This window comes from Oryctolagus cuniculus, chromosome 1 (genome assembly GCF_964237555.1).
Source record: "Oryctolagus cuniculus chromosome 1, mOryCun1.1, whole genome shotgun sequence".
Classification (NCBI taxonomy): Eukaryota; Metazoa; Chordata; class Mammalia; order Lagomorpha; family Leporidae; genus Oryctolagus; species Oryctolagus cuniculus.
In genome coordinates, this window is record NC_091432.1 from 195,774,674 (window position 1) to 195,787,363 (window position 12,690).

The 12,690-nt window shown below is 44.1% G+C and overlaps 1 protein-coding gene across 3 annotated transcripts in view; it reads left to right on the forward strand.

Annotated features, from left to right (window-relative positions):
• Nucleotides 1-12,690, forward strand: part of ACO1 (aconitase 1) — a 60,929-nt gene that overhangs the window by 16,970 nt on the left and 31,269 nt on the right. Inside the window, exons 2-5 of one of the 3 annotated variants that reach the window (XM_008248341.4) lie at nucleotides 895-994; nucleotides 2,450-2,579; nucleotides 4,298-4,466; nucleotides 5,480-5,617. In XM_008248341.4, the coding sequence (XP_008246563.3) occupies nucleotides 2,483-2,579; nucleotides 4,298-4,466; nucleotides 5,480-5,617 (404 nt within the window). In that variant the 5' untranslated portion in view covers nucleotides 895-994; nucleotides 2,450-2,482. 3 annotated transcript variants of the gene reach the window in all.

A 12,690-nucleotide genomic window follows, 5' to 3' on the forward strand; every position in this document is an offset into this window, starting at 1 on the left:
CCTTTGTGGGACACTCTTCTGTTGATGATTTTTCCAGGTGGAAAAAGCAGCCATTTTACTGTTGCAGTTGCTTCTGTTTGGAGTGAGAAGTTAAGTCTGGGGGCTGTAGCATGGGTAACAAATCAAAGGGAGAGTAGCACTACCACCTCTTTAAATCTGTCTTCTGAATTCCAGTCAGTGGAATTAGTCTCATTGTTTAATCCCACAGATCTGTAAACTTCTTCCACACACATTAGCCTGTTTCTTTATAAGCAATGATTAGCCTTTTGCTCCTGGTTACTTCTTGGTTACTGGATACTAATAACAAATGTCTTGTACTTGTGTGGTACGTTATCTTACGTGCACACAAGAACTAAAGCCACCATCTCCTTGCACCCTGCCCTGTCTCACTTGTGTGGGTTCCCTGGAAGCATTTTGGTTGTAACTCCTGTTCTAGAATGTGCCCTTTCAATTCCTGTATCTTCTATGTTGCCTCATTGCTTCTTGAATTAGTGTATGTACCTTTCCTGGCAATGTCCAGCAATGATTCTCAATGGAACATGTGCTAGAATCACCTGGGAGATTAAAGAGGGTGATTTCTGCCCCTTCCCCATCTAGGCTGATTCAGTAGGTCAAGGGGTAGGGAAGAGAAACTTGGGAATCAGTATTTTCAACAAGAATGATGCCCAGGAAATGCTAATACACAAGGCCTAGGGTACATAGTTACAGTATGTTCCTTTATCTCTAGCTAGTTTCTTACTTTCATGCAGAATTCCCAAAGGAATTCTCTCCTGCCAAATGGCAGCTGCCGCTGACACCAAGAGTGACAAGGAAGGAAAAGTGATTCCTGGGAATGGGGCACTGGGCCGACAGCCTTGCTTTCTTGAACTCTACAATATCCTGTGCCTGTTACAGGTACCTGTGGCTTGTCCTGTCACCTGCTGCACCCATAACTACAGGAAGCCAGCGACTGCTTCTCAGTCAATTGCCGCTCTCTCCAGAACTGCCTCGATAGGTTGAGTATCCCTTATCTGAAATGCTTACGACCAAAAGTAGATCCAATATCTCACTTTTTTCAGATTCCTGACTTTTTTTGGATTTTGAGATATTTGCATATACATCTTGATACATCTTGGGAATGAGACCCAAGTCTAAACACAAAATTCATTTATTTCATAAACACTTTATAGAGTACTCTTAGTGTATCAGTGTTTGACTGCCTCCTATCACCTAAAGTCAGGTGTGGAAGTTTTCACTGTGGCCCTATGCCAGTGCTCTCCAGATCTCCCAGAGTGTCCCGGGCTTTCTGATTAGGAATGCCCAACCTGCCCTGGACTTAGATGTACTAATACCCATTTCTTTTGTATTTTTGACTACTTTTTAAAACTTATATGTGGACTCAGTTAAAAATGTAAACATGAATATGCAATGAGACCAGTCTTTCTCCTAGTCCTGACTTGTCAGCCCCAGTCCCTTTTGTGTCTTAATGAAGATAGGCGCCTGCCTGTAGAGATAAGGCATCCTTGTAAGTTATTTAGCCTCACAAACTGTCCTTTTCTATGCATGATTTGTTTTTCATTTTACAGTAATATATTCATATTGGTCATTCCATAAATATATTGAATGTTGAATATTTACCCATAAAAACCTTGGGGTTAACCAGAGAAATACTATTTTTATCTTCAAATTGAGAATATTGAAAACTGGATTCATTGAAGGATTTTTGCTCAAAAGGTGGACAGAAAGCCCATTTTCCATCCAGTGCTCTAAGTTATGTAGTTATTTAAAACCAGTGTTTCTTTATGTGGTGGGCTCAGGGACAGTGTCTTCCCTTGTGTACCACTTGTAATTTGTAAAAAGAAACATGAGAAGTCCTTCCCAGAGCTGGGGTATCTGGGAAGTTTGGGCCTTTCTGTCACCGTGGTATAAAGATTCTCTGGTGTCACTGTACTGTTGACACCCTTATGCAAAGGCAAACTGGGAAGACTACTAACTGTGTTCAAGATACTAAAAATACTGTGGAGATTGTTATACAGGAAATCCACCAGAAAACAGCTACTGTGGGGTTTCTACAACCAAAGTTCAAGGTTTATACAATTGCATAATGTCACCTTCTGTGGACTCTTCCCCCCTGCCAAGCAGGCCATGAACCCAACTCAAAAATCTGTTCATCTAGTCATGATTTACCACGAGATGCATCCTTCATTTCTGTTGCTCCTTCTAACAGTAGAATAATGTTGGGAAGCCATAAAAACAAAAGAATTTTGGAATTTTATGCACTCTGAGAGGCCAGTGCTAGCTTTCCCAGTGGCTTAACAGAAGGTCATTCTGTTGGCTAAGAATGCCATTCTTGTATCTGTGTAAATCCCACCACTCCCGTTTGTAACAAGTGATTTCTTTCAGTGAATGTGTACCATAATTATTAAAAATAAATGAGATCCAGCTTCCAAAAAAGAAATAAATATTTTAGTTCTTTTCCAGAGACACGTGGCCATCAGTAATCATGAGCAACCCATTTGCATACCTTGCTGAGCCGTTAGATCCTGCACAACCAGGAAAGAAGTTCTTCAATTTGAATAAATTAGACTATTCAAGATATGGTAGGTGCATAGCTTAATGATGTTATTTGCTCTGATAGCAAGTGGACACTTATTTGCCTAATAATTAATTTGCTTTTATGATTGTTGGAATACGATTAGCAGAGAATGGCTGAGTATTCTTGAATTCATACAAACTCACATATGCCTTGCTTGTCTTGGTCATTTGTAAGTAGGAAATGATGATATATGTAATATTTTTAAGATACTGGCTGGCGCCGCGGCTCACTAGGCTAATCCTCCGCCTTGCGGCGCCGGCACACCGGGTTCTAGTCCCAGTCGGGGCGCCGGATTCTGTCCCGGTTGCCCCTCTTCCAGGCCAGCTCTCTGCTGTGGCCCGGGAAGGCAGTGGAGGATGGCTCAGGTGCTTGGGCCCTGCACCCCATGGGAGACCAGGAGAAGCACCTGGCTCCTGCCATCGGATCAGCACGGTACGCCGGCCGCAGCGCACCAGCCGCGGCGGCCATTGGAGGGTGAACCAACGGCAAAGGAAGACCTTTCTCTGTGTCTCTCTCTCTCACTGTCCACTCTGCCTGTCAAAAAAAAAAAAAAAAAAAAAAAAAGAAAGAAAGAAAGATACTTCACAGGGGCCAGTGCTGTGATGTAGCGGGTAAAGCCGCTGCCTGCAGTGCCGGCATCCCATATGGGCGCCAGTTCAAGTCCCGGCTGCTCCACTTCCGATCCAGCTCTCTGCTATGGCCTGGGAATAGAAGATGGCTCAAGTCCTTGGGCCCCTGCATCCATGTGGGAGGCCAGGAAGAGGCTCCTGGCTCCTGGCTCCTGGTTCCTGGCTTCAGATCCGCAAAGCTCCAGCCATTGTAGCCATCTGGGGAGTGAACCAGTGGATGGAAGACCTCTCTCTCTCTCTCTGCCTCTCCTTCTTTCTGTAACTCTGGCTTTCTAATAAATAAATAAATTAAAAAAAAAAAAAAAGCTACTTCACAGTAGATCATATTTGTGCATGTGTATCACTTAAGTACTGAGGAAGCTGAAGCCCAGAGAGGGTCAGAGACACATGCTCAGATAACAAGTGGGAGTGCAGCAGCAGGGGACAAGAAAACAAGTCTTTTTTTTTTTATTCCAAATCCTGTGATTTTTCTACCTTTGCACTGTTTTTTCTAGATAGTATTTCCAGTTGATCAATAATTTTCATATATCAAGATAGAACTTTTGTTTTTATAAATAAATAAGTTTTGGGTTTTTTTTTTTAAAATGAATTAGTGTTTTATCCTAGAAACTCTAGTTACTAGTGGCCATGCTACATAGTATTTAAGATTTCATTTCCTTTGAAAGATGGACATGCCCGTGCTTTGCTTAATTATAATTGCAGAGATTACTTTCTCATGAGCAGAAATGTTATCCTGCATGTTTGTATAAATATGTATTACTTGCTAACATATAAAACAGTAAATATCTACACTGATGGTGAGATATCGATGTAAGTGAAACTTCCTGTTACTGGAATCCAAGGCAACCATTTAGTATGAAAGAATAAATTGTGATATTTTGGTTTTATTCACTGTGAGCATTTTCTCCTACTAAATGTCTCGTAACTCTCTTCTATATTCATAGATTTTATAAACTATTGGTCACTTTACCCTCTTACCCTATTGGAAGAATAGTCTGATACCTTGTATCAGCTTTATGTAGGAATTCGCTTTATAGGGAGCCCTGATAGATAAGAAAGTATCCACTGGTTTTGTTTGTTATCTTGTTCCCAGGACGCTTACCGTTTTCAATCAGAGTTCTCCTGGAGGCAGCCGTTCGGAACTGTGATAAGTTTTTGGTGAAGAAAGAAGACATTGAAAATATCCTGAACTGGAATGTCACGCAGCATATGAACATAGAAGTGCCATTCAAACCTGCCCGTGTCATCCTGCAGGACTTCACGTGAGCCAATACCACCTCACTCTCCTCTGCCTCCCTTGTCAGCCATTCGAGAAACTGTTGGTGCAGAAACAAACAGAAAGCCCTGTAGTGACTGTAGTATAATGTATCACCCACATATCCAGACACTTTTGAGGGCAAAAGGGAGCTGTTGACCCCCCAGCAGGAAGAGTAAACTGGGTTGTCTTAAGCACACTGGGGTGTGTAGTCACCCCACCTTTTCCAGTGTCAAGGGTCCTTGTCCTTCATCACAAAGGCCCTAGTTCTGAGTAAGGTCAGGGAAGGTGAGTGAAGTAGCACGGAGCAGAGCTGAGAACCTTTTTCTCTCCATGTGCTGTCACTTGGGAAATGTAGTTTTGAATAACTGTACTTGAAACACTGATGTGCTCTGGGGAGGGGGCTAGGTCGTTCACAGATCTGACTGTTGCTGTCAAGCCTCAGCTCACATCCTGCTAGTCCAGGAGTCCTTGTTCCACATCTGTGAGACCCTGACTTTCCATCCTTCTTAGAAGCCCAGTTTCATTTTTCTAGAGGAAAATCACCCAAATTCTATACTTCCAAGGTAGTAAGAAAGAAGGATCCACTTAATGTGAGTCTGGTTCACAGCCTGCTTTTCTGTTGTATCCATTCCTTTGAATTTGCTCTGAAGTTGAAAGTGCGACCCATTTGTCTTCGGGAAGTCTTTGTTAACCCACCATGTGAATGGGAGGCGGTTATGGCCACAAGTTTTGTTTTTTTTTTTTGGTGTCTCGTTTTCACATAATTTCTCTCTCTAGAGCATACTTGCCATCGAATCTGTTACAGTGATAAAACAGTACATAGATATACTGCTCAATCATAGTACTTATTACCTATTTGATTCCTCCTCAAGGAAATAGAAATTTTCACTTTTCTAGGTCACCCATTATTAACCTCCTCTGATGAGATAGTCCTTTGCCCATGTTATCAATGGAGGCAAAACCTGAAACATTATAAGTGTGTAAGACTTATTTACTGTTTAATTCTCTCTCTCTTAGGGGTGTACCATCTGTGGTTGACTTTGCTGCAATGCGTGATGCTGTGAAAAAATTAGGGGGTGATCCAGAGAAAATAAACCCTATCTGTCCTGTTGATCTTGTAATCGATCACTCCATCCAGGTTGATTTCAACAGAAGGTGAGAGATTCAGAGGAATGCTCGGGTTTTCTGCTTCATGCAAAATCTTGGAATACAAGTCCTTTTTTATATCTGTATACAAGGAAATCTTTCAGTGCTATCTTTAGGAATAATACAAGCTTAATGCAGGTTTTCCAGGGAAGATTTTTTGGAGAAGGAGGAGGACATTTACTCTGTATGTGTGTGTGTGTTTCCTTCTTGGGGAGGAGCAGCCTGCTTTGAATCTGGCTTGAGGTCTGGAGGAAACACACACATGTGAAGTTCCACCATGAGCGTCTTGTCAATACTTGTATGTGTTTGTCTTTAAACAGGTTTGGGTTTTTGTGCTTCTTTAATCCATCAGAGCTATATTCCTTTTTTTGATCCCAAACAACTGTTCCATATCTGGCTGTCTCTGCATCTCTGATTTGGTTTCCATTCCTACTGCCTTTCTTCTTGTGATATTTCATTGTCCTCTGTTGTTTGGAATATCCTCTCCTTTCTTCCTGCCAAACTCCTGCCTGTCCTGCAAGGCCAGTTTAAATTTTCTGTTAGGAATTGCTCACTTTCCAGCATACGTCAAACTCCCTGTTCTTCAACTACCTAGAAGATTTAGTGTCTATATTGGAGGTTATCCTTAAAAGGAAGTTGCCCCTTGAGTTGTCTGGATAAGGAGACTGTCAGCTCCCTGAATGCAAGAGTTAAGCATGTAATAGGCTGTTAGTACACTAAACCAGGTGACCTTGAAATTAACCGTGAGGGAAATGAATTTTTTTAAGATTTATTTATTTATTTGAAAGAAGAGAAAGAAAGATCAGTTGATTTTTTTAAAAAATATTTATTTATTTGAAATATTTACATAGGGAGAGGAGAGGAAGAGAGAGAGAGGTCTTCCATTCTCTGGTTCACTCCCAAGTTGGCATTTGACAGGATTCAGCAGAAAGTGAAATCAAACTTGAGAAAAAAGAAACCAGTAGCCTGCTCCTAGTGAGAATGAGATAAGAGAAACTGCCATTTGTCCTTTCCTCCAAAAGCAGAGATTGCACCAGCCAGGACCATGAATTCAGTGTAAAATAAGTGTAAGCATCAGCTGTTGCTGTGTAGTGAATAACCCCCGAATCACAGTGGAGTCACAGTCAGAATTCAGCTCTGACACAGCCACCAGTTGGTTGGGAGTCAGCAGACCCAGGCAAGGGCAGTTGAGCAGCTCTGCATCCTGCTGCCATGGCTGGGCTGGCTGCTTGCGCAGGAGAGCGAGCAGAAACACACCATCTCTCTCAAGAGCTTCCTGAAGACCTGCACAGGACCACTTCTGCTGCTCAAAGCAAGGCACGTGGTCAGCTGAACGTCGTGGTTGGGGGTGGGGTAGAACAGTACAACCTGTCTTTGTAGAAGTAACTACAAGATTACATAACAAGGGTTTGGATACAGAGAGGACAATCGGGAAGCTACCTAAGGAGGCTAGTATATTAATCTAGAAGTATGAGTGCATAAAATTACAATTATCAGTGGAAAATGAAATGACTTTCCCATGTATCATACAGGGAAGATTATTTAGTGGAGGGATAAGTTAAAGCATAAGTGTTAAAAAAAATTAGAAGAAAATATAAATTTATATATTCACTTGTCTTCATGAGGAAGACCTTATAAAGTGCAGAAGCAATGAATAAATCAGAAAAAGCTGTAGGTTTAATGACTTCAAAGGAAAAACAGTAAAACATTTGCTAAAATATGGCAAAGGATTAATATCCTAAACAAATAAAAATCCATTTAGAAAAATTACAAGACTCAGCAGATAAATAAGCCAAGGAAAGTGAACATTGCACAATAAAAGGAAATGCAAACGGTAAACAATATAGTAAGTCTTCAGTTTTACACAGAATAACAAAAATTATCAGATATTATTTTCTCTTACTACAGTTAAGATTATAAAATAAACAATTTAAAAGTAGTATGAGATTTTCCACTGTAAGTTTTCTTTTTTAAAGATTGTTATTTATTTGAAAGTCCGAAGTATAAATTGAGAGGGAGAGGTAGAGAGAGATCTTCTATTCGCTGGTTCACTTCACAAATGGCCACAATAGCCACAGCTGGATGAGGCCAGGCCAAAGTCAGAAGCAAGGAGCTTCATCCAAGTCTCCCACCTGGTTGCAGGGGCCCAAGCACTTGGGCCATCTTCTGCTGCTTTCCCAGGCACATTAGCAGGGAGCTGGATCAGAAGTGGAGCAACCAGGACTCAAAATAGCACCCATATAGGATGCTGGCACTGCAGACAGTGGCTTAACCCTCTGCACCCTGGTGCTGGCCCCTTGTAATGTAAATTAGAAGAAATGAAATATGAGAAATTTCTTTATCCCTTATCTGAAAAATTTTAAGCATACCTTTGTTAGCTGAAATTCAGAAAAAGCTTGATGTTCATTAACGTTTATTAATGAACACCTAGAAGCACACTAAATGTCCAGCAAAAAATGATGTATTAAGGTAAGGTACATCTGTGAAGTGGTTTATTAGGCAAACTTTATAATTTTAAAGTGCTTGCTAAGACTTAGAACACATGGGCTGGTGTGGGGAGCAATCCGGACTAGACTAAGTTACTCGAATTAGGACTTATTCTATGCATCTGCTCTCCCACAATATGGCGCTGGGAGAGAAGTAAACAGCTTCCGCACAGCTGCCTCCAGTTCAACTGATGGACTGTAGGACTTGCTCCTGATTGGAGAGCAGCGTGCTCGGCGTGTGGGCGGCCGAGTTGGGATTGGCGGAGGAGGACCATAAAGGAGGAGAGAAACGGCATGCACCAGAAACATCTATGGGGAACATCTAAGGGAACCCGTGCAGCCCCCAGAGAGCCGGCCGGCGGTGTGCCGCTCCCCTGCGGAAGTGGGGAATGCGGCCAGGGGGAACTGCCCTTCCACGGAGGTGGAAGGGATAGTAGCCAACCCGGGAAGAACCAGCAGCAAACCCGGGGAGGGCCGAGCAGACGAGAGAACAGCGCAGGGTCCTGTGTCGTTCCCCCATGAAGACGGGGAGCGACATAATGGTGCCGTGACTCGGATAGGAAACCTGACTCGGATAGGAAACCTGACTCGGATAGGAAACCTAGGACGGATAGCAAACTTAGGAGGGAAGAAACGGGAAGAAACGGGAAGAATTGGGAAATTACCGGAGAGAGAGACTAGCAAACAGCCTAGGGAAAAGCCGGACGAAAAAGGGTGCCGGAAGAAGCTGTTGAAAGCCTAGGCATAGACTCGTATACGGACTACGGGGGGAAGCTGGGAGAAATCTCTAAGGTCGAAAGCGAAAGTGAAAGCTAGAACAAACAGACTCCGACGCGGACTGTGGGGAGAGGCCAGGAGAAATGAGGGAGGAGTATTGTTGGAGGAAAGTTTGGGGAAACATACCGGGTAGAGAAAAATGTTAGGGAAAATGAAGCCGCGAGGGCAGGCCAAGGCGGAAACGAAAGCCACTTTGGGATTCTCAAGTTAGCCCGGGAATAGGGGGCGAAAAGTTAAAACCAGAAGCTGAGACGCAAGCCAGATTGGGATCCGTCTGATTAGCCCGGGGAGCAAAGGACGGGAAGCCAAACCGTGGGGCGGAGACGTACGCTGGGTTGAATTCGCCAGGCTAGCCCGGGGAACTTGGATTGAATCCTAGTGGCGGAGACGCAAGCTACGCTGTGTTACTCGCGGAAGCCGCCGCGTGCAGAGAGAGCACGGGGCGTGAATAGATAGGGAACGCTGGCGTAGGCCGTGGTTCAGACGCGAAAGGGTTAAGCGTGGAGACCGCGGAGCGCGCAAAGCCGAGCCGCGCAAAGCCGGGAAGCTGCGCAGATGAGAGAGGCGCGCGGGCTGAAGCGGCGCAGAGCCGGGAACCCGCCGGCGGGGCGAGGTGCCGGAAAGCTGCGGGGATAAGAGAAACAGAAGTTTGGAAGTGAAGTAAAAGAGAAATGGGAATGTTGGCAGATAGAAGTGAAATGAGAGGTAGGAATGCCCGGAGATAGAGAAATAGAGAAAAATAAGGCCTCCCTCAACATGCCAATTAGAAGGCTTGGATTCGGTCTGCCCGATTAGTGAGGCGATGAGCACCTGGGCGGCTAGCCGCAGGTCACCGAAGACAGGCACGAATTAACATCAGTAAAGCTTCCCCACAATGCAACAATTAGGAGGCTTGGATTCGGTCTGCCTGATTTAAGGCGGTAAGCGCCAGCAAAGCTCGACCAGAGTATGAGCTGCAGGTCACCGAAGATAGGCACGAACCAACACTAATAAGTCTCCCCCACAATAAGGCAATGAGAAGGCTTGGATTCGGTTTGCCTGATAGGTCTTGTAAGTCCCCTGCAGGCAGAGCAGAGCATGCGCTGCAGGGCACCGAACACAGGCACGCATCAGCGCCTAAAAACCTCCTCACAACATGGCGAAGAGAGGACCCGGATTCGGTTTTGCCTGATGGATAGGACTTGTAAGAGCCTGTGGCAACTCTAGCAAGTAGAGCAGAGTGTGTACCGCGGGACACCGAAGACAGGCGTGTATCAACGCTAAAAAATAAAAAGAAAGGGGGATCTGTGGGGAGCAATCCGGACTAGACTAAGTTACTCGAATTAGGACTTATTCTATGCATCTGCTCTCCCACAATATGGCGCTGGGAGAGAAGTAAACAGCTTCCGCACAGCTGCCTCCAGTTCAACTGATGGACTGTAGGACTTGCTCCTGATTGGAGAGCAGCGTGCTCGGCGTGTGGGCGGCCGAGTTGGGATTGGCGGAGGAGGACCATAAAGGAGGAGAGAAACGGCATGCACCAGAAACATCTATGGGGAACATCTAAGGGAACCCGTGCAGCCCCCAGAGAGCCGGCCGGCGGTGTGCCGCTCCCCTGCGGAAGTGGGGAATGCGGCCAGGGGGAACTGCCCTTCCACGGAGGTGGAAGGGATAGTAGCCAACCCGGGAAGAACCAGCAGCAAACCCGGGGAGGGCCGAGCAGACGAGAGAACAGCGCAGGGTCCTGTGTCGTTCCCCCATGAAGACGGGGAGCGACAGGCTGGCACTGTGGCATAGTGGATAAAGCCACCACCTGCAGTGCCAGCATCCCATATGGGCACTGGTTTGAGTCCCAGCTGCTCCACTTCCAATCTTTCTCTCTGCTATGGCCGTGGAAAGCAGTGGAAGATGGCCCAAGCCCTTAGACCCCTGCACCCACGTGGGAGACCCAGAAGAAGCTCCTGGCTTCAGATCAGCACAGCTGCGGCCGTTGCGGCCATCTAGGGAGTAAACCAGTAGATGGAAGACCTCTTTCTCTGCCTCTGCCTCTCTGTAACTCTTCCTTCCAAATAAATAACTCTAAAAAAAAAAAATGCTCATGTTGTAGCCCTGTGTGCCAGGTACTAAACTATTTGTGTAGAGTGAATTCAGCTATATGAAAAGTTACCCTGGTTTAAAAGGTTCCAGACTCCTGAATGGTTAACTTTGGGATTAATCTTTATTTTTACAAGAAGCTATTTTCATGATTTTAAAAACTCATTTAAGAATATGAAGCAGACCACTCAAAGGGAAAATAAAAAACGATTTTGCTTCCTCGAGAGTTTAAGTAGGTCCCATACACCTTCAAAAGAAAATTAGAAAATGGTCATTCTCCAATTCATATTTCGGATGTTACAACCAGTTAAATTTGGATTATTGAGAACTCTGCTTTGTCTCCTAAACTTACAGCTCTTGGAAAAAGACTGAGAATTCACCATTCCTTCCCTTTCCTTTGGATTCCGAAGTCGTCCTTTGTGTCTTCCCTTTTTCCCCTCTCCCAAAAACACAAGAACTCAATTTAATGTGTGTGTGTGAGGTTTTTTTTTTTTTTTTTTTTTTTTTTTTTTAAGATATATGTATTCATTCATCTGAAAGGCAGAGTGACAGGAGAGAGAGGGAGAAAGAGAGATCTTCCATCCATTGGTTCATTCTTGAAAAGGTTGCAACAGCCAAGGCTGGGCCAGACCGAACGCAATAGCCTGAAACTTTTTCTTGGTTTCCTACATGTGTGGCTGGGTCCCCAGTACTTGGGCCATTCTTGGCTGCCTTCCCAGGTACACTAGCAGGGAGCTGGATCAGAAGTAGAGCAACCAGGACTCAAACTGGCACTATGATACAAGATGCCAGTGCGTCTTACCCTAGTTCAGCACAATGCTGGTCCCAAATGTTTTGGTTTAAATGGAGAAGTTAAAACACACACACACACACACACACATATTGAGAGTAAGGCTGTTTCCTAAAGTCCCACTTCAGAAGTTATTAAAGTTGCCTCATAGAATCATGGCCAACTTCAATTTCATTTTTCTCATTCATGTTGATGGATTAACCCACATTTCGGTGGCCTAGAAGGTGAAATTACTGGTGGAGACAGAATTGTAATTGTTTTCATGTCTAAAGTCTACTAACTCAAAATTCAAAGAGCTTTTGGCTGTTAACATATCTAGATCATCACCAAGTTCACTGAAACTATTTTTTCCCTTTAGACCTTGATTTCCATCAATGCTGGTTTGACTTTTTTTTATGGACTTTTCACTAACACTGTAGTACTGAAAACAGTGTAATGAAAACAGCAAACTCCAGGGTTGTACTTTGACTAGATAGATAACCAGCTCTGGAAAACACATAGAAGTTAAGACATTTCTGTTAGAAGTGTTTCCGTTTGGTGGTGGTTTATTTTTATTTCTTGAGTTAGGGTTTTGCAATTTGACCTCCTGGTCTCTCTCTGCATTTTTCTAAGGAATTAAATAAGACATGTGTGATTTGGGCTTGTTTCCAGCTCTGTTTCCAGAAATGAGCTAGAAAAATTTGAGTAATGAGTGACAGGATGGTGATTTCTTCCTTAAATATTTCTAAGCTGTTTGGCTGGTTTTAATATTATTAACTGGTCTTACGCCATCTTTAGGAATTGAAGATCTAACCAGCACATCATTGTAACATTTTACAGAATCATCACAGAGAAATCTCAACGGCCGGCGCTGCAGCTCAATAAGCTAATCTTCCGCCTTGCGGCGCCGGCACACTGGGTTCTAGTCCCAGTCGGGGTGCCGGATTCTGTTCCGGTTGCCCCCCTTCCAGGTCAGT